Genomic DNA, 25,432 nt, shown 5'->3' on the forward strand with positions numbered 1-25,432 from the left:
ATATTTTTGCCTTGTACTTGTATGATTTAACCTCTGGCATTAGACATGACCTGAACTATTGCCTCTAGTGGCCAAAAATTTGTGTTGCAAGTGCCAGACTGGCACACCTGAAACCAATGCAACTATAAGTATTGCTTGATTTTGTCCGTTTGTTACTAACACCCTGATGAAGGCCAGTGGGCCGATACCCGTTGGTGTTTTTTAATGGTTTAGCCCTCGACTAAATAATAAAGGCTTTTTTACTTTTGTAACCTACTGAGTGCCTGGACTTGGATTTTTTCCCAATTTTTTATGAACATATAAATATATGATATTGTAATAACTAATAAACTGCACAAAGCACATTTGTTTCTAAATAGTAAGAATAGCCTACTAAGTGCCTAAGTTGATTTAATCTTTTGGGCTTCTTATATTTTGGGTTTACACAAAAATGGAGAAGATGATGGAAAAATAAGTTAAGTTGCATGACCACATATTTTTCCATCAGCTGTACAAACAACAAATGAAGTCAAAGATTTAATAAAAATAAAAAAAGTAGATATTTGCTGCCGCCTTCTGGATTAAGTCAATATTGCAATTATTTCACAGGTCAACAGCTCACCAATAGGATCCCATTCTGTATTGACTTAAAATCATGCTGCTCGCAGATTACAAAAAAGAAAACCTGCACATAATGTAACTAAAGCTATTAATAACATGATACAGTTGAGACATAGATGTGCTGTAAGGACATAAACATATGATTACTCGGTGCAGTCACAATGAGACACTTGTTGTTGTGAGTTGTGATGTCCATTTATGGAATATCTTCTCATTTACAAGAAATTAAATCATTCATTCAATTTTGTAAAAAAAAAAATTGACACATTTTACAAGTGGATTTGTCATTTGAAGCATTTTAATTAGAAGATTGTGGGGTTTTTTTCTTTCTTTTGAGAGCATTGTGCAAATTGGTAACCTGTAAATATTGAAGATACATACATATGTAAACTGATCAAATCCAAGACATGGATTCAGCCCTTATTTTGATGTCAAAAGACAAATTAGAGACAGTGCCATAAAGAGACATAACAATCAAAAGGCATCAACAATAAGTATATTTTCTACAAAACAAAGCAGGTTCAATAAATACAATATTTACAGAACACTGAAAAAAACCAAATGCATGCAAGTTGATTTTTATTGTGGCGTTTGAAGCAAAAGTAGTCCACAGTTGTTCTTTTTTATTTAATTTTTTTCACAAGTGTGATTCAGTCAATTACTACAACCTAAAAGAGTCAATCTATTTTAGGGGTTTCAGGAGTTTTATCATCTAGCGAAAAGCCCTTAGGACTCAGAGGTTAAACGATTTTTCTGTCCATCAAACAATTCATTCTAGGATTAAGAATGCTTTAGAGTTTATATTCATACTTTTTTGTGTGATAACAGACCTCCACAGGGCAGTAATGCATGAAGTACACATTAGAAGTGAGAAAGAACATGATTTTTTTTGCTGTGCCTTTTACTCAGCAAAAGCCCTGACTGTTGCATCATTAAAAAAATTTTTTATTAACTCAAGTCTCTTTTTTTCATTGTCAGACAGGTATTATACAAAAATGCATGTCTTTGTATGTATGACCCTTCAACTTTATAGTTAATATTAAATTACTGAATTATGGTCATGGCTTTTAACTGAGAGTTCCACAGCGTTCTCTTTCTGACACTGAGTTGTATGTCCCCATGGGTACACGTTTTTGTAGATGTAGTCTTGGACCAAAGACATGGCTTAAGTCCCACCAATAGACCAGCTAATGGCATCAGCTTCATTTACTCAAACATTAAACTTCCCTAGAGAAAGAAAAAGCAGAATAGGGTTAATATAAATAGCAAATTAATAATATATCTATAATGTGATGATATTTATATTACTTCAAAGCAGCTGGTAACAATTATAGCGTTTCGTAACACCAAATCCTTCACTAAAACATCAAGGAACAATTAGAGACCCTCCACTAGGTAAAAATAGATACAATACATGGAAAAATCAGTATTCTAGATGCAGTCATTCTCTCTGAAGTTCAAATTCTCTAATAACTCTGGGTGGAGACTGAGATTATTAGATAAAACACACTAGGGACAAAAGCCCCTGGATGTTGAAATGCCAGTTTCCCACAGACGGCTAGACAATAGGGGTTTGGCTGTCCTGTGCCTCCCTGACTGAGATCACCGTGTCTCGCCCTATTAAAAGCTATATCAGAAGAGCACATTGTCTTCTAATGAGTCCACAGTGACAGCTAATAATGTGCCACACTCTGTGGTGAACGTTAACAATGAAGAGGGCATGTCTGGACAATGAGGGACAGTTTTGTAACAACCTGCAGGAACAATCTGTCAGCAAGCTATTAGTGATTTTGGGGGGTACATCCTAATGTCTAGTGTTGAAATCTCTTGATAGCAACTTTATAGGAATGGCTAAATTACCATGTGCAGTTGATGAAGAAAGACAAGGACTAAGCGGCTTGTTTTAATTGCAACTTGCTTGTGGATACACGACTGAAACTATAAACTTTTGCATTATATTTTAGGACCTTTTCATAACTTTCATGAGTTTAATTCTCATTAGGGTAATGAAAACAACAAATACTATCAAATTGTACTTTACAAATCAAATGTACACTACTGTTCAAAAGTTTGGAGTTAAATCAAGTTTTTTTTTCAGCAAGGATGGATTAAATTGATCAAAAGTAACAGTAAAGACATTTACTACAAATATATGCTGTTCATTTGAACTTTCTTTTCATTAAAGAATCCTGAAAAACTTTACCAGTTTCCAATTTTTTTTTAACACTTTTTCTACATTGATAAATAAGAATTTTCTTGAGCAGCAAATCAGCATATTAGAATGATTTCTTAAGGATCATGTGACACTGAAGACTGGACTAATGGTTGCTGCAGCTTTGCCATCACAGGAATAAAATATATTTGAAAAAATCATTTTAAACTGTAATTAATTCTGTAAATAAACTGTAAAAACTGATATTACACAATATTATTGTTTTTACAGTATTTTGGATCAAATAAAGGCTGCCTTTGTGAGCATAAGAGACTCTTACCATCATCAGACGTTTTGCATTACTGTAATCATAATTATTATTATTTATATTACAACAAGCTACTACAGAGCCCCTAAAGGAACATGGTGATGGAAAATAATATTCTTGCGAAGAAGCATTAAAATATATATTTTTCCTCCCATCTCATATTTTTCCACCACCATGTCCCTTTAGGGGCTCCATAAGCTACTGAAGATTGGGGGAGAATGATTCTGAAAAAACTAAATTAGGCTTCATTATCTTTATATTAAATAAATATAGATATATAACATGTATTATGAATTTATGAACACGTTTTTATGAAAAATATTTTTATACATTTTATGCATTATAAATATACAAATATATTTTAATTATAATTTTTTTATTTGGAGTTAAGTATGACCTAAATATGTGAAACATGAAGTGTGATTGTAGACTTACGATGCTGTCAGTGTTGAATTGAGCACCATGGTAGCACGTATCCTGTGTAACTGAGCCACAGTCAGTTTATTATGCTGCTGATGTGGCTGCTGGGAAAGCACCAAGTCACTCTTTTCCTCCAGACCACCAGAGGGAAGTGTCTCAATCTCTGTTATCTCACAGTCTGCCTGGCCATTGGGGCAGCTGAGGGTCCTTTGCACATGCCTTGCCTCTGCTCTCATAAGTTTGCTCGACAATGCTTTTGGATCCTCACGGAGTCCTTCCTCGTCCATCTGGAGTAACTCAGAGCTTTGAGACGTCTGTTTGGCAAGGTGTGTCAAGCTCTTGCTTACATTGTTCCTGCCAGAGGGGCGGAGAGGACCGGCGAGGCATTGAAGGAGGTCATCTTCAGAGCGTGACCTGAGGGTAAAGTGCTGCAAGTAGTCTGGGCGGGGCTGGACGGGCGAACGGCGCCGCAGCGTTTGGGAACGACAACCCATGACCTGAGACATCCCAGAAAAGTCATTCTTCTGCCCGAGCTCCTCATTGTTCGCATGGTCATGGTCTAAAACGTAGGACTCATTTACAGTAATCTGCGAGCCATTCCAGGCTATTGAATCCTCCTCGTCACCATCTTCATCATCCTCAAATCCCTCTTCTTCCTCCCCAGCATCGGTCTCCTCTCCCTCGCTCTGGCAAACCGCTCCCTTTAAATCAAGTTCTGTGATCAGGGACTGAGGGGAGAGAGTTCCATACGCACTGTCTATAGAAAGAGAGCGACTTTCTGCATCCAAGTCCGTCGTGACCAAATCACCCAGACCTTCCAGAGTTTTGCTGTCACTGGTAGAGAAGGAATCCCGCAGGCTTGAAGAATCAGACTGCAGGGGATTTTTTAATGATGCAGTCTGAACAGTCGACAAGGGCCCAACCTCATCCGCTTCTTCCATGGCAGCCACAGAAAGGGTTTCTGTGGAGCCATCGGAGTGACTTGGTGAAGGAGAGAGGCTTTTGGAAAAGAAAATTGAAATTTATTAGAGTGCTTGATGTACTTTGCTCTTTTACAAAAAGTATTGTAGAATTTTTGCATTCCGTTGGATATGAACAGTGTTCGGGGTAATGCATTACAACTAACTCAGGTTCCGTAATCAGATTACTTTTTTCAAGTAACCAGTAAAGTAACGCATTACTTTTAAATTTACAGAGTTTTCAAAGTAACTTTCCCCAACACTGGATATGAACCCATGTTCTTGCCATTGCTAATGCCTATAGGAATAATCTATATGCAGTCTCAATACAGTATATAAGGAATCATTTATAGACAGTACCTCTTGTCTAGAGGGTCTCTGTGCTGTAGTGATGGAGAGCTGGAGGTGGACATGCTGCTTTCCGTCTCATCCTCATCTCTGTCATCTGTGTCATCTCTCTGGGCCTCGGAGCGAAGTCTCTGAAGTTGGTTCTGCATGGAAAAACTCTTCATATTAAAACTAGCACACAAGCCCAATGGTTTTAAGAAACCAACCATTAGTAACCAAACGTTTGCACTGTGTTATTGAATTCTAATACCTGTGCGTTGTGGATGGCCTCAATCCAGCTCCGGCCCTGAGTGCCACTGTTGGCCTGAAAGCAATAGGAGGCCACTGCACAGCAAAACTCATTGAGGTAGATAAGGAGGAAGCTTCCTGGGTCTTTCAGCTCTCGGCACACTACGTTATGGATGACGAGAGGCTGGCGGATCACCTTCACTTTCTCCACACGCTTCACCGGCTTAGTAATCAACAAAACATCAGTGAACAGGAAACCGTACACATCCATCTGTCGGAAACAGGAGGTAATGGAGACCGGTGAGAAGCTTTTAGACAACTATTGGCTGCCAGTTAAAAATCTATTTCTTACTAAAGTGCACTCAGAAATGCTGACTCTGTTTTAAGAAATAAAAACAAGAAATCGTACCCTGCTCTCTTTTCCCTCCTTCATCTTCAGTGCTCCCTCGAAGAGCAGTTGACGGGTTTCTTCAGGTGGGGCGCCCATCACTGGAGCGGTCAGGTCAAAGTTATTATATTCCCTGAGGATCTGAAGGATCAATGCATGATGGATGATTATAGAGACATCAAGCAGGTAATGGAGTTGCAACTTGTTTCTTCAGTAAATGACAAAATACACCCAAGATACAAGATCTCATATAAAAGAGATACGAAAGCCTTATTGTCTCACCCTCTCCACTTCCTCGCTGGCCCCCTCCACAGCCTCATACGCCTCTATACGTCCAGCGATGGCAGCCAGCTTCTGTTTTTCCTCCCTTTGTCTCATTTGTGAGTCCACGCTGTTAATGAAGCATTCAACAGCAGCCACCTGACCAAAAAAATATTATTCAATATAGTATAATAATTAAAAAAGAAATGATAAATACAAATAAATATATTTTTTATCCTAAATACAGTGCAGTTTAAAATGTTTAGATACGTTTAAATGTTTTTATATTTTTCTTAGCATAACAATTTGATTGAGAAGTTGAATCAAAAATAGGTTTAAGAATATCTTGCCACAACCCTACAAAGGATAAGTGGTTTGGAGAATTGATTGAGGGATAGAAGTATATCTAAAATATTTATATAATATAATATAATTTAATTTAAACTGTGTCCAAGTTTAAATTCCTAGATTTGTTTTTCTTTATTCAAGAATTTAAATGTGGCCTTAGACTTTTGAACCCCACTGTATATTTATACTATACTTATATTCTTTCAAAAATGTGTTAACTTATTCTATCTATTTGTTTTCGCTATTTCATAATATTATAGATAAATCCATTCAATTTGGCATTGATTGGCAATTCCAGTGGCAAGAATATGCTATTGCAAATAACATTCAAATAAATTACTGTACATGCTACTGAATAATGTGCACATGTGTTCTATTCCAAAGATTTTTGAAAGATTTAATCTCTTACCATTCTGTTAATGGCTTCACGAGTTGGCGGGTCATCAGTCTTTTTCAGCACGCTCTTGAGCAGCAGTGGGTATTTAGTAAGTCTTTGATGAGGCTTCACCAACATGTCGGTCAGCTTCAGCCGGTTGCACTGTTTATGAGTTTCTGCCCACTACAGGATGGAAAAGTTTATTGAAAGTCTCATTTTGTGAACAATCATAAACATACAATCACAGCACAAGCAGATCATGAGGAAATCACTCAGGCAAAATTAGGGTTCTTTTACAATACAGGTTATTATGCTAAAGACCTCTCATATATCTCTCTCATATACAATAAACCATCAGAGGTTCCTTTAAATTTTCCGCCAGACTAAATCATTCAAAGGTTAAAGAGCAACCAGATATGGATGGTAATAAATTACTCACAGTTACGTATATTCTGAAGAGCTCATTGTCTTTCAGTAAAGTGCGCATGTACTCCATACAGCCCTCTTCTTCCATGCAGTAATGGATATAGGGCTTGAATCTGAAACCAAACTGTATAAAAAAAAATTCAGGTCAACGTAATTTACAGATCTTAAGTTTTTAAGTCTTAAAAAAATGGAAGTGAATGAGTGAAAATACTAGTGTCTCCTGTGTGAGATATTATTGTGCAGACTCACAGTACTGAAACCCTGATGTAGTTCAGTGGGGTTGAGCACGGTTCTGTTCTTTCTGGCTTTCTCTAGTGCTGGCAACATGACCTCAGCCCACAGGGATGTATGCAGTTGCACAATATCCTGAATGTTACTGAAGAGACGCAGAGGTTCGACTTCACTCAGTAAGCCACTCTCCTGTAGGTTCAGCAGGCCACATAGAAACAGCTGGTGAAAGTGGAGGGAATGTGTGATTATATCGTGCTATTAAATGTCGGATCTAAATGACAAGTCACATAAACGTACCATAAATGCTACAGTCAAAATGAGTACTAGAAAATATAACTATTGTAAATTACTCTTATGGACTTGGTTGAAAACCATGAGACCTATTTCAATGGCATTATCCCATATTTACACAGATTATACAAGGACGATGCTAATGTATTTATCAGCAGGCTCTTACATCGGTAATGACGTGCAGTTTCTTGATGTAGTCTGACTCTGTCTGCAGCAGTTCCCATACAGCCTCTTGCTGATGGCATTGACGTCTGGTTAAAATCTACAAGACAAAAATTAAACATTTAAAAGCAAAATATATTAAACCCTCCCAATCAAAAATATATGTTACAAATTTTAAAAAATAAATAAATGCTGTTCCTTTAAAATTTCTATTCATCAAATAATCTAGAAAAAAATGTCTCACAACACAACTGTTTTCAACACTGATAATAAGAAATAGAGTGATAATGATAATGTGTAGCAAAACAAATGGATTTCATTGCAAGTTGGGTCATTGTTAGTATATTCTGCTTGTCTTGGGACTGATCTGAAAGAAGAGTGTAGTGTAGACTTTGCTTAATAATTACAAAAAAATGCACTGTTTTGTGACTTTAGTTACTCTTACAAAACCGATCACGACAAGAGCAATAAAACATCCACCTCCATGACACTGCAAAGACCTACCACAAAAACATCAATGGAAAAACTGAAGTTATAAAAACATTCATAGCTGATTATAGTCATTAATCTGACAGGTTTATTGTTGCACATGAAGTCAGATAACGCTGATCCAGCATGTATTATGGGTTATGACAACCTATTTGATCTATATAAAAATTCTCAAAGCAATCCTCTGGGTAGGGGAGTGTGTTTACCTCAGGATTCTCCAAAAGTTGCTTCCAGCTCTCTTCTAGCTCCAGGTTGGGCTCCTCTTCCCATGAGTCTCTGTGGAACGAGAGCTGCGGTGGCATCTTGGGTAATCCGAACATAGTGTATGAGTATAGCTTACTCTGCAGCTGTTCCACACGATCACACTCCTGAGAAGAAAATTTTAAATATTAAAGTGGAAATAACATAAAATAATGAATCATTAAAAGTCTATTAATGATTATTAACTATTTTGTTTAAATAAACTAAAAATAAAACATAATTTTAAGTGAATTTAGACATCACACCATTAACGTACAGTATGAAAAATGAAAATAAAAAATGATTATGGTTTTTGAAGATTAAATTCAAGTGAGCATTAGATAAAGGCAGAGCTAATCAAAAAATAGCATGAGAAATTAAATATTCAATACTGAAAGATAAACTACATTTTTAATATAATATGATAATGATATGGTACCGATATACAGTATTGTGCATCCCAAGCATAACATCAGCTATTCAAAATAAGAACAATTATTTATTTTACCTCATATGTGTACCTCATATTAACACTATTGTTTGCAGCATGGAGTAAATCTCAAGACACATTTAATGATCTCATAAGCCATCGTCACGACCAAGCAGGCATTGTTGTCCATACCGGACTAACGTCAAGCTATTATATGAGATTTTTACAAGAGTCACATAGAGAGGAAGAGGTGCTGGCCTGAGCTTTGACCCCAAGTTTACACTCCCAACACAACCAACCTAAATCTCTAGGGCAAGCAAACAAAAACACACCAAAGGTCCCTGCACGTGAGGAAAAACTGAGTGTCGACTTATAGGAAAGGTCTACTTGTACATTTTCCTGTTTTGGTCCACTGTTAAGTGGAGCAATACTTTGACAAATTGGTATCTCTTCCTTAGTAGTTAAACACTCGCTCAAGTGTGAAATGCAAAAAGTTTGCCAAGAATATGTAAGTGCTTGTTTTGCATATGAGAAAGTGCCTTGCAAATGTAAAACAACCCTTGGATGCTCACAGATGCTGACCTTCCCAAGAGAGCCGTTTCCTGAGTTGGAACTGAAGAGGCCGCTGAAACGGCTGGCAGCGCGGTTCCTCCAGCGGTCTGTACCCGTTATAGATCCAGGGAGAGAACCACTCAACTGGGATACGGAGTCTTGATTGGGGACGGTGGCCTCACCCAGAAACTCCGGCATGTTCTTTCGCCGACGCGCTTGACCCTGTCACAGACAGAAAGAAAGAGAGAGAGATAAAAAAAGAGAGGCAATGAGAAAAAGCAAAAGTAAACACAGAACAATGTTTGAATTGAGGCGGGGGCTGGGGTGGCCCAGGACCCCCCATAAGAGTTGAAGGACAAAAAAAATATTTCATATATAATTAAAATGTTCTAAAAACTATATTAATCTAACTTTAAATAATTATTTACACACTTGAGGTACTTAATTTATCTCTGACACAAATTAACCTCTTATTGCTTTCTGAAAGAAAAAAAGAAAAAAAAACTGACAGAAATGTTGCATATTTAACAAATTTTACTTGTACTTTTGGAGCAGCAAACTAAGCATTGGCAAGCTGAATTGACCAACAATGTAACAATAGTCACAAAGGAAATGCATCTGTCATACAAACTTTGACAAGAAGTAAAAGCAGCAAACTTTGTGAAGTTGTCAGGCTAAAGTATGGAATGTAAAGTGCCAGAAGTAGCCCGGCTCTGACAGGTAGGGAAGTGCAAACAAAACACTCAGGACATTTATACATAAACAACGACAGGCCTGTTCTCAGACCATCTCTGTACATTCAGGGACATCTTTCACCTGAAGATGGGAAAAAAACTTTGTTGACCTTAGGGAGCATATTCAGCTGTCAACAGGTGAAAAGGCCATGTGGCTTTTGCCAACATTCTCCGCACAGAAAGGTTGAAGCATTAGAGACTTGACTGACAAGAATTAGCGAACCCTTTGACCCGAGAGAGCGAGAGGAACCCTTCGGCAACAACAGGAAAAGAGGCAAGGCATGTCTCGGAAAACAGGGGAAAGGCTTTTCCCTGTTCGCGACAATGGAAAGAAATGAAGAATGCATGAGTGTAGTGGGGAAAGCCACTCAATGTCCCTTGGGACTCATTACTTGGACATTGTGTTCTAATGATGCCTTTCTTTTCAGTGGAAAATGCAATTACAATGGGTTAAAAACAAACCTGGCATTTTTCGTCAGAGAAAGATCTTGAAGATCTTCAGGCCAATTCATTCGTCAATGTTCTGGGACAATGCCAATGTTTCTGAACGGGCAGAATGTTCTGTGCCAAAAGTCAATTTGTTGCTTACCCAGATCGATAAACAATTCTAGATCAAGTCAATATGCTTTTAGCCTTTGCTCAGATCAGATAAATTCACTCACCAGATTTCTGATTTCTGAACAGCACTGATCCAATCAATGCTCCCCTACTTGCTGCATATGACAGACCATCCTGGTTGCAGAAAACTAATTAAAAGTCATCCTTCAAAGATGACAAGCTCATTGTCTTGGTCTATGCCCATCCGAAGAACCCGTTTGACTCACTTGTTTGGCTAGTTTCTCTCTGAGGAACACAAAGTCAACATTGAACCCAGCCAGCATTTGAAGATGTTATATTTCCAAGAGTTATCAGAGAAAAAGTAGATTTTGGCTTATTCACTAATAAAATCCCTTTTAAAACAAGCCAATATGCTGGATGAACCCATTACATTTCTTATATTTATAAAGAGATGGAGAATTCAATTATGAAGAGCAATGCAAGCGCTGCGGCTGCAGGCAACATTTTATCCCCCGTTAATTCCCAGACAGGCAGTCGTTGAACATTCATATTTGATTACAAAAAGGTAGAACCATGCAGATAAAGCCTGAGTGTCAAACACAGAAGACAAGCGATAAGCTCACCGTAGATGTCAGAGGCATTTCCAAGGCAGTCCACAGCATTGCACGGCATCAAAAGAGAGCCAGGCCCATGCTGCGCCCAGATTCAATCTCCTTCAACCTGCTTCCCTCCTGCACCCTCACAAAAGCTACATTGATGTCAAAGGACTAATGCATTTAAATCCACTTCTACAGGCTCGTCGGCTTGCGCGTATACGTGCGTGCTGGTGAACCTGAAGGAGGCTGAGAGGACTGAACGTTAGAACGCTGCATTGCTGAGGAGGGCTGGCCGGGTGTCATAGTAACTGCAGAATCCTGCCCTCCTATTGTGTGAACAGGAAGAGAGGGGAAAGGAGCAGGGGAGGAGGAGCTCCTTCTGCTACCTCAGCTACCTCAAACAACTGATCCTAGCAGTGGCTCGCTTTAAAATCAACAGCGACATGAGCTGACTGCAAAACAACATTTATTGCACATCTGCTGTGAATGCAAGCGGTGAAAGGGATTTTCAATGCTGGGCAACGTACGAGTCAAGTCAATTTAATAATTTTCACGTTGTTTCACAGTAGGTTTTTAGAAAATAGTGATGTTAATGTTTATAATATCTTAATATCTTCACGCCTTATAGTCACATTTAGTAGTTTAGAGGTGGGTTGAGCCAATGTTGCTGTTGGGATGCTCAAACAGTGTCACGGTCACACTACAAATGGCTTTCTTATTGTTGTTTATGCATAAAAATAGGATAAGTTCATCCATAAATGTACCCAACCTCATGTAGTTCTAAAAACCTATACGACTCCTGTTTTTTAGACTCCATTAACTTTCACTGAATGGACACAATAGTTGAAACATCCATAAAAATACCTTTTTGGATTCCACAGAATAAAAACGTAATTTTCAAAATGACATGATAGGTGAGTAAATGACCAAAGAATTTTTTTTTTAAGTGAACTGTCCCTTTAAGTATAGATGGTCAACAAAGTGTTAAATATGCACTGTGAATATAAACACATTTGGGGTCCTGTCTTCTACAGCATAGCACACAATTCTTCACTTTGTAACAAATCAAAAGGTGACTTAAGTGACTGTGACTAATTAGGTGCTAATTTGCATAACGTCCTAATTTGCATTTTGCAGAGTCTCTCTGAACTGTCCAAAACCAACATTAAGATCAGGTAAAAGAAAGCAAGATGGGAAAATCTCTGCTGAGCTCTCTTTCATCCATTCAAATCGTATTGGGATACATCTGCTGAGGGGGATATTAGTGCTTTTTAATATATAAATATTTTGTTTGTGAAGAAAAACTATTCAAACTATTTAAATTCAACTGCTTTTTAGTGTAAAAGCACTTTTGCTGATGTGATATTGCTTGCAGATTATCCAGAATGTACCTCCTTCAATAAATACGTTAGATGAGGTGAAAACGAGGCACATTTTACACATAAAGAAATAAGGAAACACTTAGGCCAGCATACGCATTAAACATTCCAGGCGCTTCTGAACATGGTTACACATTTCCCCAGTAAAACACACCTCTAATCATATGATACTGCATAAAGAGAGCAAGATAGTTTAAGTTTCAGTTTCCTACAAAGGTTAAGGACCTAATGATGATAAAGGGAATTACAACATAAAAGTGGTATATTTCATATTAGTCTTAAATCACAAAAAAACTTTAAAAAAAATTGATAATATGAGGGCAAAATGTTATCTGATATATCAGGGGGGGGAAGCAGAATATAACATATTTACCTGCAAGTGATAGGTTGGTTTTATATTTTATATGCATTATAAAAACATACATATTTTGTATGGCTATATTTTATATAGCTCATTTGGATTTACTGTGTATTCCAGGAAGACAACAGACCATTTTCACCGTAAAAGATGGAAACATGCCATTTAAAGAGACTTTAATTAGCTTTTTCTACCAGACCTTTATGAAATGACTTTGTATTAAATAGTAAATATAATATAATATCATAAATTGATTTAAAACTAGCAATTTAGATGTTGCTACATTTGTATATTTTTCTAGGTTACCTGATATTTTTTACAGAGAAAATAAACCGCAGTCTTCTCCTGAACCAGATGATTTGAGACTAATATTAAGCCTGCATACTGCAGCATTACCTTGATGCCTTGTTTAGTATCTCCCGGTGGATCTGTGGGGCTGTTAGGAGGGGTCGGTGTAGCCACAGGGTTGGGGTTGGGAGGTGGTGCGTCCACGGCTTCGAAGCGCTGCACGCGGGCGGCCACCAACCCCGTAGTGTGAGCCCTGTGGGCATGAATCCGAGGAAGCTCATTTAGAGGACTGTAGTGGATCAGCATTCCACCTGGAACCTCTGGGAATGTTGACATGCTGGGCACATTCCATGTCCTCTGACGGAAATTCAGCATTTCCACGGGTTTCTTTACCATGCAAGAGGATATAAGATGTAAAGATCCAGATGGCGCAGTTCCAGTAGATCCGGTATTAAAGATACCTTGAAAATGATTTAGTCCTCTTTAAGTTTTGAGGTAATGTTGAAGAAAATAAACATAATAGATCATGGCTGTATTCAAATCCACCTCAAAATGACACGAAACTTCTTGATTTTCTTCTCTTTTTTTCTTTTCTATTTTCCCATGTTGCTTCTCTCCGCTTGTGTGTTAGTCTTGTGATCTGACCTTTGATCTCGGTGCCAATGCTGAACCTCCTTCCACTCTTCCAGGCCGCTCTGTTCCTCTTTGTGCCGTCTTTCACTGAGATCACACACACGACTGTATTTCCAGGTGGAAATAACAGGCTGTAGGGCACTATCTTATCATTTCTCTATGGCTTGACGATCACATTTATGGCTAGTTATGTAAACCTGACCGGCTAGGACACAGTACCCATTGGAGCTCAGTAAAGTGAAAGCAACCTTGCAGTACAGAAACAAAATCGCTTCATTACATCTTTAGAGTAAACTGCACCTGTCATTCTTAGTTACAAATTGAACCAGGATCAGTATGTATGAGGACTAAAGGAGTACGAGTACATATTGTTGAATTACAGAAGCCAGTCTTTCTTTAAAAAAAAAAAAAAACGATTTACAGTAAGTATCAATGGATTTTTTCGTGCCTTTCCTCTGAAAGATAAAAAAGGAGGTAGGAAAAAAAGAAGCCAATCTTTCCGACTAATTCCACAGGATTTTCCATCGGGGCAACCTGGGTGATATCGGTTAACCTTGTGGTCCACTGAACTGCTGATGATGCAGAACTTTCAGACAGTCACAAGGAAATAAAATCTCATGAGCTTTGAACTTTGCTCCTGTTTGATACCGTATACAAATGCTCCATGGGAAATGGAGGTGGGAGAATTCAGCACAGGCCTAAAAACACATTCGAAATTTCATACAGGGTACATTACAACGATGTGTTTACTTTATTGGGAAGGTTTATTGTTTGATTTTGAGCTTGAACACTCAGGCTGGCACATGCTGCTCAAGTGGAAGTCGAGTCCTTTGGCAGCGTGATCAGGATTTCCGAGACACATCCCTGTATTTAAACAAACTCAACCCTGAACGTGTCTCTGATATGATCCTAAAAAAGGGTGGTTGGTTTAGAAACCTTGTGGTCTCTAACTGAGAGTTATACTGGGAATAAGTCACAGGTGACAACACAACAATGTCACAAAACAATAATTCAGTCATTAACAGGGTTTGCGGTAAATACTTGGCTTTGGAAAAATTTTTTTTCGTAATTATATGTCGCAGTCATGTTTGCACAATGGGTGGAATTGATGGGTTTCAGAAGATAAAAAGTCATGTGTACACTCCTAAAAGAACAGTAAAATGATGGAGGAAAGGTAACTGGATGTGATAGAAATGTCAGAATGAACGAGAGCGACAAAGAAAAAGATAAAGTGGAGACTGGGGCTGGTTGTCACACATTTTACTTTGGTGAATATTTACTCAGGGATAGTTGTTTTTTTTTAAAGTGTTTTTCACATATGCTGCCATTCAAAAGTTTGAGGTAAAACCTTTTTTTTTAAAAGAAATTATTTCATTTATTAAGCTAGGATGCATTAAATTGAGACTTTTACACTGATACAAATAATTCATATTTCAAATACATACTGTCCTTTTGAACTTTCTATTTTACATTTCTAAATTACACAGGAATAAATTACATTTTAAAATATAATAAAAGAAAAAAGTTATTTTAAACTGCAATAATATTTCACAATATTACTATTTTTTTCTGTATTTTTGATCAAGAGACTTTTGACCCAAATTTTTGAACGGTAGTACCTTAAAGACTTTATATTTAATTTAGAGGTGGGCATAGATTAATTTTTTTAATCTAGATTAATCTCACTGGAATCTTGGAATTAATCTAGATTAATCTAGATTAAAATGGCTCATTTGAATTCTGCCGAAGGCATTCAGAATATGTGTGCTACCCAAATAATGACTAAAAGTAAGTCTTTGAGAATAGTTCGCCTCGCGTAGGGATGTGAATTTCTGCCAAAAATGCCATTCGACAATAGAGGAGCAAAAGTCGAATATCGGTCAAAAAAATTTATAAAATAAATAAATAAAACGCACAATTACAATGACAGAAAGGGAGGCCAATTTCATCTTTAGCGATTTGTCATCAAACAAACTGTTTATTAACTGAACAAGTAACATGTTTTCGTCGTTTTAGTAGGTTAATTGGAAGAAGAAAAAAACAATAAGCACGACGTAGCTACAGTCCGTTTTTGCATCGCCAAACCAGATGCTCGTTAGATCAAAAAATAATGTCATATGTCATAATGATTTTATGTGAACCTGCCTTTACCGGTAATAGCCTCCTCCTTTTTAAACAAATTAGTTTCAATCAATGTAAACTATTCGTGTGACTAATTATGCCCCCTGCGTAGCCTAATACACACACTACCGCGGGATGGCGGGTGTTCATTTAATAAACTGTACACAATGGTAGCTTATTTATTTTTTAGCCTATAAATTAATGTATATGTCGGATAATGTCATACTTTTTAGTAGTGCCATCGTGGTGTAATAATCTTATTGGTTGTACAATGTATTACCTGAATGAAATTAAATCAAATGTATCGTCCTGTGGAATCATTCATTCACAGACAGCTTACGAAGATGTTCAACTAATAAAGATCTTCATCGCTGGCAAAAATATGATGCATTTGCAGATTTGCTTTCACTAGACTAAACTGTAGCTCTTGATGTTCTTAAATCTTCCTGTTACGACTCCGTGTCGAATGTGATTGAACGCGCTTCAGAGTTCAGACGATTCAGTGCGTGAGGAACTGAACAGAACTGATTCGCGAACCGATTTAGACAAATCTGCCAACTTGTTTGATGAAGTCTTTGAACAGAATCGACCCAAAAGAGTGATTCATTTGTAAATTGATCATCGCTCATGCCCATAAAAAAGATACAGCGCGCTTGGAATAAACTCATTTAACAACATGTAAAGTAATGAGAGGAACGATCAACGTAACATGTAAAAGTATACACCTTGTGTCCCTGACAGGAAAATACCCTACTGCGCGATTTGCGCGAAAATATAACGATATTCGAAAAAGCTATTTTATGATCCCAACCCAACTTTGAGAATAGATTAACGGCGATATTTTTTTTATCGCCCGATAAGAGTCTCACGTTAACGCAGCACGTTAACGCCGATAACGGCACACCACTAATTTAATTATAATATTATAATTATAAAATTATACATTTTCATTGTTAATGCTCAGGAAATGAGGTACACTTTACTAAATGTAGTAAGCTGTCACCATGGGACCTTTTGTTAAGGCTTTACAATCAAATCTAAAGAGATAAAAGAACAAAACAATTAATGAATCTTCTCTTGTGACAACTAGCCCCGGTCTCCTCTATAAAGAGAGAGTGACCTACCAGGCCGACTAGCAGGTCTGCCGCCTCTCGGCGTCCCAGAGAGCCATGCTCTGCTCGGTCAGTAGAGGAACTACGTGTGCTGGAGGACCTCATGATAGGCAGACTAAGAGAACGGGGGTCTTTCACACACCTCTCTACCCTCAGCTCCTCTCCGGGTCGAGCTGCACACACACACAACGGGCATTTATTCTTGCCTGAATATTTATCATCAAGTGATGTCACATGAATTTATCTAATTTCTGATTAATTCTCCTGTTGATAAATAGTAAAAATTCGTCCATAAAATTATTCAAATTTAAGTTTGTAAGGTCAGACTACTCTTTCTCTCAGATTGCTTTATTCTTAAATCATAATAAAATATGATCATATAGGGTTTTTTTTTTTCATCATGCCATCACAGAAACATAAATTTGATTGGGTCCAACAGAAGAAAGAAACTCATACAGGTTTGGGATAACTTGTGGGTAAGTAAATTATGACAATTTTACTTTTTGGGTGAACTGTCCCTTTAAATGAGCAAAAGTGTTATATCTCTATTTTTATATTAAGAAAATTAGTGAAAAGAGATACTTTAATCAATTCTCTAATATTTACATGAGTCATTTCTATTGATTTCACAGTATAGTGCTTGGAAGTACTGTAAGGAGAACATTACCTCGTACTCTGAGGTAGTGGCCACCGAAGCGATAGGCTTCAAATCCCAGTGAAAGTGGGGTATTGGACTGATCTAGGAACAGGTTGACACGTGACAGTTCGATTCCTTTTCTTTCAAACACGGTTCCCAGTACTTCTCTGAAACACAAAGCTAAAAGGTAAGCTACATGTGATTCTAAATGCATTGATTTGTTTATTTGCGCCACCTAGGGGTACAAACAAATCACCTCAAGGTTTTCTTCTTCACAGCTGGGACAATCTCCATGGTGACGTCAATATTAAGGTCAAATTTCAGAGTGAAGCACTCTTTGCTGGGATCCTACAGGAGTGAAGAACGGACAATCAGCTTATGTTTTAGGAAAACGGTTATCGCAACTGATTATATCTTCAGACAAAGAAAGGTCAAGAGCACTGTCCAAAAATCTTGCCAGCAAAACTAAATCACTTGTTTGAGAAAGAAAAATGGCACACAGACTTAATAAAAATCAGATCTCTTATTCTTCTCTTACATCTGTGTGTCGGCGTCTGGTCTTCTTTTTAACCAATTTCATTCCTCCACTTCTGCGATCCCTGAGATAAACAAAAAAAAACAAGGAATGGTTGAACCTACAATGAATGCCATGTTTTTTTTTATCACAAAAAAAAGGTGTCTTTTTCACCGACCACTCATAATTCAGGCACTAGACCACAATTTATTTATGTAAATTAGGCTGCAAAGACAGCGTAATGTGCCTATCTCAAAGACGCACTACTGCCATCAACAGAAAGCAGGAGGCAAACGAAAAGTTTTCTATTGATTACATATTTTATTGATTATAGAAGCAGTAATGCATCAAATTATCAAATATTGGGGAAGGCAAATTATGTCAGATTGAGGTAGTCTGCTGCATGCTCCAAAACTTTGCTTTCAGAATTCTTTTCAGAATTGTAATGTACAAATTGGTCAGTGGTTCTTTTTATTTACAGTATCTAGGTGAAGCAATATTTTAAAATAATTACATAAAATAATTATAAACAATTAAATTTCATAATTTCAATAACTGAATTTTCTTCATGGTCATAGTTTTCTCCTCTAGTTTGTAATTGCAGGTTATTATAATTATTTTATCATATTTAAATTACTTAAATAATTGTGTTCATTTCTATGACTTTTCCAGGTCTAAAAATCACACTTTTAAAATTGCCTCATGCAGTATATCCAAACAAAAAAGAAACTTCAAATTTCAGCTTACATCATTATTTTTTAGCTGTTTCTTCTAATTTTAAATCTTGTTTTGTTTTATTTTAAACTATTCTGCGGCCACCTTGGAAGTGCGCTACAGCGCCCTAGTTTTTGGACGTGTTTACAATGTTACCTGATTTGCATCTTTGCTTTAGTGACTTGCGTACTAAAACAATGCAGACTGCATGTGCAAATAAACTATTTTGGGAGTTAATTCATTCTTAGTGTAATAACCCCAGCACCCCCCCCCACCCCCTCCCTTCCAGGTGCGTATTGACCAAAAATAAGAAGTGACGTAAGCTAAAGCTACTTAGTCTTTCGAATCGAATTACTTGCGTAATTCACATTGCCTGCCAAAAACAGTTTGTACCCATTCATTTATAATGCTGCGAACTCAAAGGTTCAGATATATGCTCTTCGTTCCATTTCCTAAATTAATGTGATCACCAAAAGGAATAGATAATCCTATCCCAGATGTTCTCCAGGGGTTGACGCCACTGGAAAGTACACAGATTTCCTCTTTCATTATAACAAACCCAAGCCCGTGCCCATAATGGATCCTAGAATCGAGGGATAAATGTGAAAAAGAACTGACCCTAGGTCAGCGCATCCATCCTCTCCGTCCTCCATGTCAGAGGGGGGACCGGTGCGAGGTGGACAGGAACGAGTGGACACGTTCCGGGCCAGGATGGAACCTGTGGGCGAGCGGAGGAAAAGCAACTCTAACATCCTGCCAGAAGCTGGTAATTAGAATTAACTATAAGTGTCATCCTTGTCTTGAGAGCAGCTGACATCTGTTTTCATTTTTCTTCTGAATTAAATTGGCTGAAACAAGCGATAGGTTGAAAAAGAGAACAGATAGAGAGAGCTTTACCTTGTGGCTGCAGGTCAAACCGTGGGTGCCTGTCAAAGAGCATGCCGTCACGGGCGACGGGATGGCAGTTCGAGTCACATGACTCACAGAGGTGCAGTGGGCTACCGTCTCTAAGGTTCTGACACGATGGGTGGTGGCAAACCTGATGAATAAATCATAAATTAATAATGTCAAATTTGAAAAACACATCAGTGTGAAATCCAAAAATAATGTCAGTATGACCAAAACCCAATTTTCTTCAGGTTTTAAAATGCAATAATCTGCATTTTTATGATTTCCTTAGTTTAATAAAGCTAGAGCCTAACTAAGCCAATGGTAAAATAAAATAAATTCTACACATAAAAGGAATCTGAAAAATATCAAAAACAAATTATATCAACATGGTATAACTTTATTGTGACCTTCATACTATACAACAAAAAAATAAAAATCAACCCTTGGGACATGAGAAGTTCAAGAAACACCCTGCTGCGCTATTATCTAACATTATGTTGCCATAAGGCTCAACATACCATGAATTTTCATTAGCATTCTTACCAAAGGCCATTTCAAACAAGTTCCATAAGACCAACAGCAGCAGGAAATAAAGTGTGGAAAGATAGAAAAAGAAAGGGATTAAGACCTCCTAGTTGTGTGCTTCCTTCTATTGTTCTCTTGATATGCTTCACAACAGAAGCAACACACACTCAGACAGCGAGAGTCATGCAAAAACTGAGCCGTCATATGAAAAGCAGTGATATTTCTCCTTATGGCTACTTCTCAAACAAGTTCAGGTTCAAATCAAAACACCTCAAAATATGTTTAGGCACACATACTCAAGCTAAACCTTTTGAAGGTGCCAAAACAAATGCTGAGGTAGTGACAAAGCGCCTGAGCACTTTCTGAGAGAAAACCACAAGAAGTGAGTAAGCAAGACGCAGGGCATGTGCCAGCAAACCCCAACAAACAAGAGGAGACAAGAAACAGGAAAATGGGTAGATTCTAGAGGTTATATAATCACAAAAGCAGCAGTTTGAAAAATAATCGTTATGACTGAAAATGTGAAGATTTGCATTCATGATCAATTTTATATGTATATATTACCAAAGTAGCTTCCAGCTGGGGGGAAAATAAAGCCAGATTGCTGCTAAATAAGGCTAAATAAGGTTGAGAGGAACTACCGCCAAGCCAAACTGTTACTTTATCCTACCTGGAACTTTTGTCTTTGTCTTCTTATTTGAAATGCCTTTGCAATGAGTTACAGTAAGAAAAAATTATTTTGAAAGCCAGGAGAAGCACTCCGAAAGCTGAAACAATGTCTTTTCTTCTCTTTTAAGTTGTCATATTTGTTTCATACTTATAAACATATTTATGTGAGGTACACAAAAATTATATTAATTTCGAAATAAAGAAAAATAACATAAATGTATTTTAATGTGCAATATAAAATCTCCCAGGTGTCTCACTGCTAATAATCATTTTGGTGGTGTCAAAACTGGATTTTCAGCATTTTCACCATTACAGTCAGTCACATGATCCTTCAGAAATCATTATCTTATGCCAATTTGGTGCTCAAGAAACATTTCTTATTATTATCAATGTTGAAAACAGTTGTGCTGCTTAACGTTTTCGTGGAAACCATGATAAAAAAAAATTCAGGATTCTTTGAATAAAGTTCAAAAGAACAGCATTTATTTGGAATATACATTTTTTGTAACATAATAAATTACTTTACTGTCAGATTTGTTAAACTGAATACACCCATGCTGCATACTATACATATATATATATATATATATATATATATATATATATATATATATATGATATAATAACCACATTTTAATGTTGAGTAAATTTAATTTGAGTAAATAAAACAAACATTAATTTAAGAAACAATTACTAAAAACCAAACACTAACATCTTACATTACCATCTTTTTGTAAAGATCTTAGGCGTCATTCTGCTTTAAGCCAAATGGCTCAGTAACGTTTACAAGGCCTTGTGAGCACAAAATCCATCTTTAGTTTTGCCCCACATGATCTCAAGAGAATGTAGAGCCACGTTTATAAAATCAGCTTGTGATTGTCTTGTGAAGTTTGTCACAAAGGGCCTGGAGAGGACTGGGAAAAAAGTCCATTATTATTCTCTCCTCGCAGTTATCATGACCTGAACAGAACTCAAACAATCTCACACCAGTGCACGCACACATTTAAAGGTCATTGTAGAGATTTTACACGAGTAAATTTTTTTTAAATGACCACAAAGTGCAATATCTAACAAGCAAGACAAAGAACAAAAAACCATTGAACGAAAGCGCACAGCTAAACCTTAGATACCTCTTAGATAACTAAGAGAGAGAGAGAGAGAGAGCACTAACTCTTTCATCAGTTTGGCTATATGCCTCATTTCTCTGAAACCTTTCACACATCTGTGTTAAAGAAAACGCAGCACTTCACGCAGCTCAGAGACTTTTTAATAACAACCATAAAACCTCAGCTGCTGCTGTGAAATAACATACAATAATGCATTTATGACACACACCTGATACTGGTGTCACACACATGTGTGTGTGCACGTCTGTGAGCGCCTGCCTTTCTCTCTCCCCCTGAAGTGACAGCTTCTCCGCGGTCCGTAAGAATGTCAGCGAACAACGTAGAGTCTCGGGACAACTCGATGCTTTGAGCGCCCAACACCCCCCTTTCTTGCTCTCCCTCTCTCCCCTATTCCACTTCCTCTGCTTCCTTCCTTTCTTACTGGCTGCTTCTGAACAGTCTGTGAGTGTGTGTGTGTGGTGATATAGGTGATTCAGATAGAGCAGCTGTGTGTACCGACTAGATCTAAAAGAGGGTGTTGAAGAGTTGCGGTTTTCCAGCCACACCCGCTCCTACTGATTTTGCCGTGCGCAAACACAGTTGTCCAACCACCCATACAAAAAACAAACACACAAAGCTCTGCCTCACTTATAATCTTTCACTGCATATTCTCATTCCCTGTTCTCATGTTTAGTTCTGTCATTTATCTACAGTGATTAGATGAAATGTACCTTAGATCAGCAGCGACCTGCAGTATTTAGACAAATGCATGCATGTATAATATTAGTGATAAGACAATATATCGGCACAGTAGTTTTAAAATAGGGGCACTTTAAGATTTTCATGCAGCATTAGTCTTGTCCATCTGGTCCCTATAAGGCAAGTCAGTCCACTCGGTTGCCATGTTGATGACAAACTTATAAGTACAGCTCCTGCCACTTGGGAAAGACAGAAATTTGTCAGGATTACCAGCTAATTAGCATGTGCATTCTAATAAAAAAAAAATCATTATCTAATCAATCATCATCATAATCTAATTTTAATTGTCTTCTTTTATACGCAGGTGGATCCAGGGGAGGTGGAGGATTTCAGACAAACTCTGATTGCATGTTGCAATCAGAGAAGTGACCGTAAACCCATTAAACAAACACATTGTTTCAAACCATTTCTCTCATATCTACACCAACCAGAGCATGTGAGCGGAACGGTGTGACTCTCTGCTCAATATTCTGCTATATGCCAGTGCGCTCCGTCGCCAACTGTCCCCTGCCATCATCTACTTCAGACTCTTCCCAGAGTACACCCCTGCAGGGGGCTGGGTCATGTTGTGTCAGGATATCCTACATAAAAACAGTCTTTGAAGCCTGAGGCTGAGCTTACATCTATTGAATCCAGAATATTACAGTATCAAAACCCCCTTTTTTTACTCTCTTCATCCTTCCTCTCTTTCTTTGTCAGCGCTTTATATAGCAGGCTGATGTAAGGACTAATGATGACTTAGTTCATAAAATATTGTGCCTTAAAGTCACAATAACAACAATATGCAAACATATGCAAACATGCTCACATTCAAAGATCTCATATAATCTGCCATTAATGACCTCAGAAAAAACAAGACTTTACAAAAACTAAACTAAACAGCGAAGGATGTGACAGGTCAGCCAAAGCATGCCCCATTGACTGCATGCTCTCAGAAACATGGGGAGACAGACGTGTCATCATTTCCAACAGCTAAACGTCACACTTGTATCCATTTCCTGTTTTTACTCAACTCTGAATCCACAACAACTTTCTGTGGCCACGTCTCTCGGCGCTCCCTTATGAGGACTGGGATGCGTAAGAGGATTACAAGTGTGAGCTCACTGTTTTTCTCTCAGTGAAAGACGGGAAGCACTCAAGCATTTAAAAAATTTCATGGGTTAAACAGGGTCACACGATGAGGTTTTGAGTAAGCATTAGTAAATTACATTCTATAGGCCTACAGTATATGATATGTAGTATCTAAACAATATATAACTTAATATACAATCTTAATTTTAAATTATATAATATCTTTAAATAGAATAGGTTTCTCCTTTGTTTATATATAAAGATGTATATTATGTTCAGATTTAGATTTTTTTTTAAATAGTACATTGATCCCACATGCTCATCAAAACGACTGACATTTGGCTTTATTTTGAAGCATGTCGTCATTACACGTACCACATATGCTTGAGGGGAGAAAGATTTCGATACCTGATGAAGAGCTGAGAAAGACTGTTATTTTACACCTTAGGGGTCATGTATTGTGACCTTATTGTTCATCTAGAGTCTTAATTCCTGCCTGGTGACATCAGAGGTCTCCTTTAAAGGAATGAATGCGAGAGCAGAGAGCTATGTTTGGCAAAAGAGAGCAAACAAGGAGAGAATTAGAGATCTTAATGTTGACAGCTGGTACAGCATGAAATACGAGAGGTGATATACTGTAGGTTGTCTGATGAGAGAACAACTGGAAGAAAAAATTAAATCAATTTATTTTAAGTTGAATTTTGTCATTTTTACCTCCATTAGTGACATAAAACAGTATTGTATACAATGACTGTTTCCAAAAGGTTTCATAAAACACTCCTAAGGACTTCCATTGGTCACTCAAACAGATAGCCCCGCACCAAATTCACACTATTGGTTGAGACAATCTTGCCGGGAAAGGTTATTCAGGCCCTGTCCACACGGAGACGCGTTTAGCTGTATACGTACAAATATTTTATCGGATCGGCGTTTCGTCCAGACGGACCCGGCGTTTTGGGAGACTGAAACCGCTATTTTTTGAAACAGGGTCCCAGGGTGGATAAATCTGAAAACGACACCCTTGCGTCTTCGTGTGTACAGTCAATCCGTATATTTTGTGAAACGATGATTTGTCATCACCCCACGTGTCGACTGGTCAGACGGGCTAAATCAGTAGCCTAACATCAACAACAACTGCGACTACTTGCTTGAGTTCATGCTGCAGAAGCTACTGAGCCTCTTATTTCTTTATTTATTATTTAGACCTAGTTTAATGTATTTGTATTTCTTTACTTTACTTCTTTATTTATTTATATTTCTTTCTTATGCTATGATGCTTGTATTTTGTCTGATTAAGACATTTCGTATTTTGTAGGGATGGGCATTTCAAGCAAAAATAATATTCGACGATCGCTGGGAATTATTTGATTATTATTCAAAAAAGACACCTCTGCCCCCTCATGCTCACTGGTAACACGGCGTTCACTCTGACATTAAATTTCTCTGTACTGTAGGCCTACATGTTGTAGCCATTAAAAAAAAGTTAGTTTCATATTTATGTTTAAATATTATGTTATTTTTTTCCATTTCATGTATGT

At 37.5% G+C, this 25,432-nt stretch overlaps 1 protein-coding gene across 5 annotated transcripts in view; it reads right to left on the reverse strand.

Annotated features, from left to right (window-relative positions):
* Positions 1–880: 880 nt before the first annotated feature.
* plekhg5a (pleckstrin homology domain containing, family G (with RhoGef domain) member 5a) overlaps positions 881–25,432 on the reverse strand; it is a 48,412-nt gene continuing 23,860 nt past the window's right edge. For 3 of the 5 annotated variants that reach the window (XM_077203428.1, XM_077203426.1, XM_077203424.1), the window contains exons 3-20: positions 19,771–19,912; positions 19,492–19,591; positions 18,184–18,244; positions 17,902–17,993; positions 17,676–17,812; positions 17,021–17,181; positions 9,260–9,451; positions 8,214–8,375; positions 7,523–7,618; positions 7,084–7,284; positions 6,848–6,958; positions 6,442–6,591; positions 5,706–5,843; positions 5,445–5,564; positions 5,058–5,306; positions 4,820–4,950; positions 3,516–4,499; positions 881–1,827 (exon numbers count right to left, since the gene is read on the reverse strand). In XM_077203428.1, the coding sequence (XP_077059543.1) occupies positions 1,818–1,827; positions 3,516–4,499; positions 4,820–4,950; positions 5,058–5,306; positions 5,445–5,564; positions 5,706–5,843; positions 6,442–6,591; positions 6,848–6,958; positions 7,084–7,284; positions 7,523–7,618; positions 8,214–8,375; positions 9,260–9,451; positions 17,021–17,181; positions 17,676–17,812; positions 17,902–17,993; positions 18,184–18,244; positions 19,492–19,591; positions 19,771–19,813 (3,138 nt within the window). In that variant the 5' untranslated portion in view covers positions 19,814–19,912 and the 3' untranslated portion in view covers positions 881–1,817. Of the gene's footprint in view, positions 1,828–3,511; positions 4,500–4,819; positions 4,951–5,057; positions 5,307–5,444; positions 5,565–5,705; positions 5,844–6,441; positions 6,592–6,847; positions 6,959–7,083; positions 7,285–7,522; positions 7,619–8,213; positions 8,376–9,259; positions 9,452–17,020; positions 17,182–17,675; positions 17,813–17,901; positions 17,994–18,183; positions 18,245–19,491; positions 19,592–19,770; positions 19,913–22,293; positions 22,629–25,432 lie in introns of those variants that run through there. The other 2 variants (XM_077203427.1, XM_077203425.1) reach the window with 2 other exon arrangements.

The sequence above is a fragment of the Siphateles boraxobius genome, unplaced genomic scaffold (genome assembly GCF_051911475.1).
Source record: "Siphateles boraxobius isolate OS27281-9 unplaced genomic scaffold, OSU_SipBor_1 5, whole genome shotgun sequence".
Classification (NCBI taxonomy): domain Eukaryota; kingdom Metazoa; phylum Chordata; class Actinopteri; order Cypriniformes; family Leuciscidae; genus Siphateles; species Siphateles boraxobius.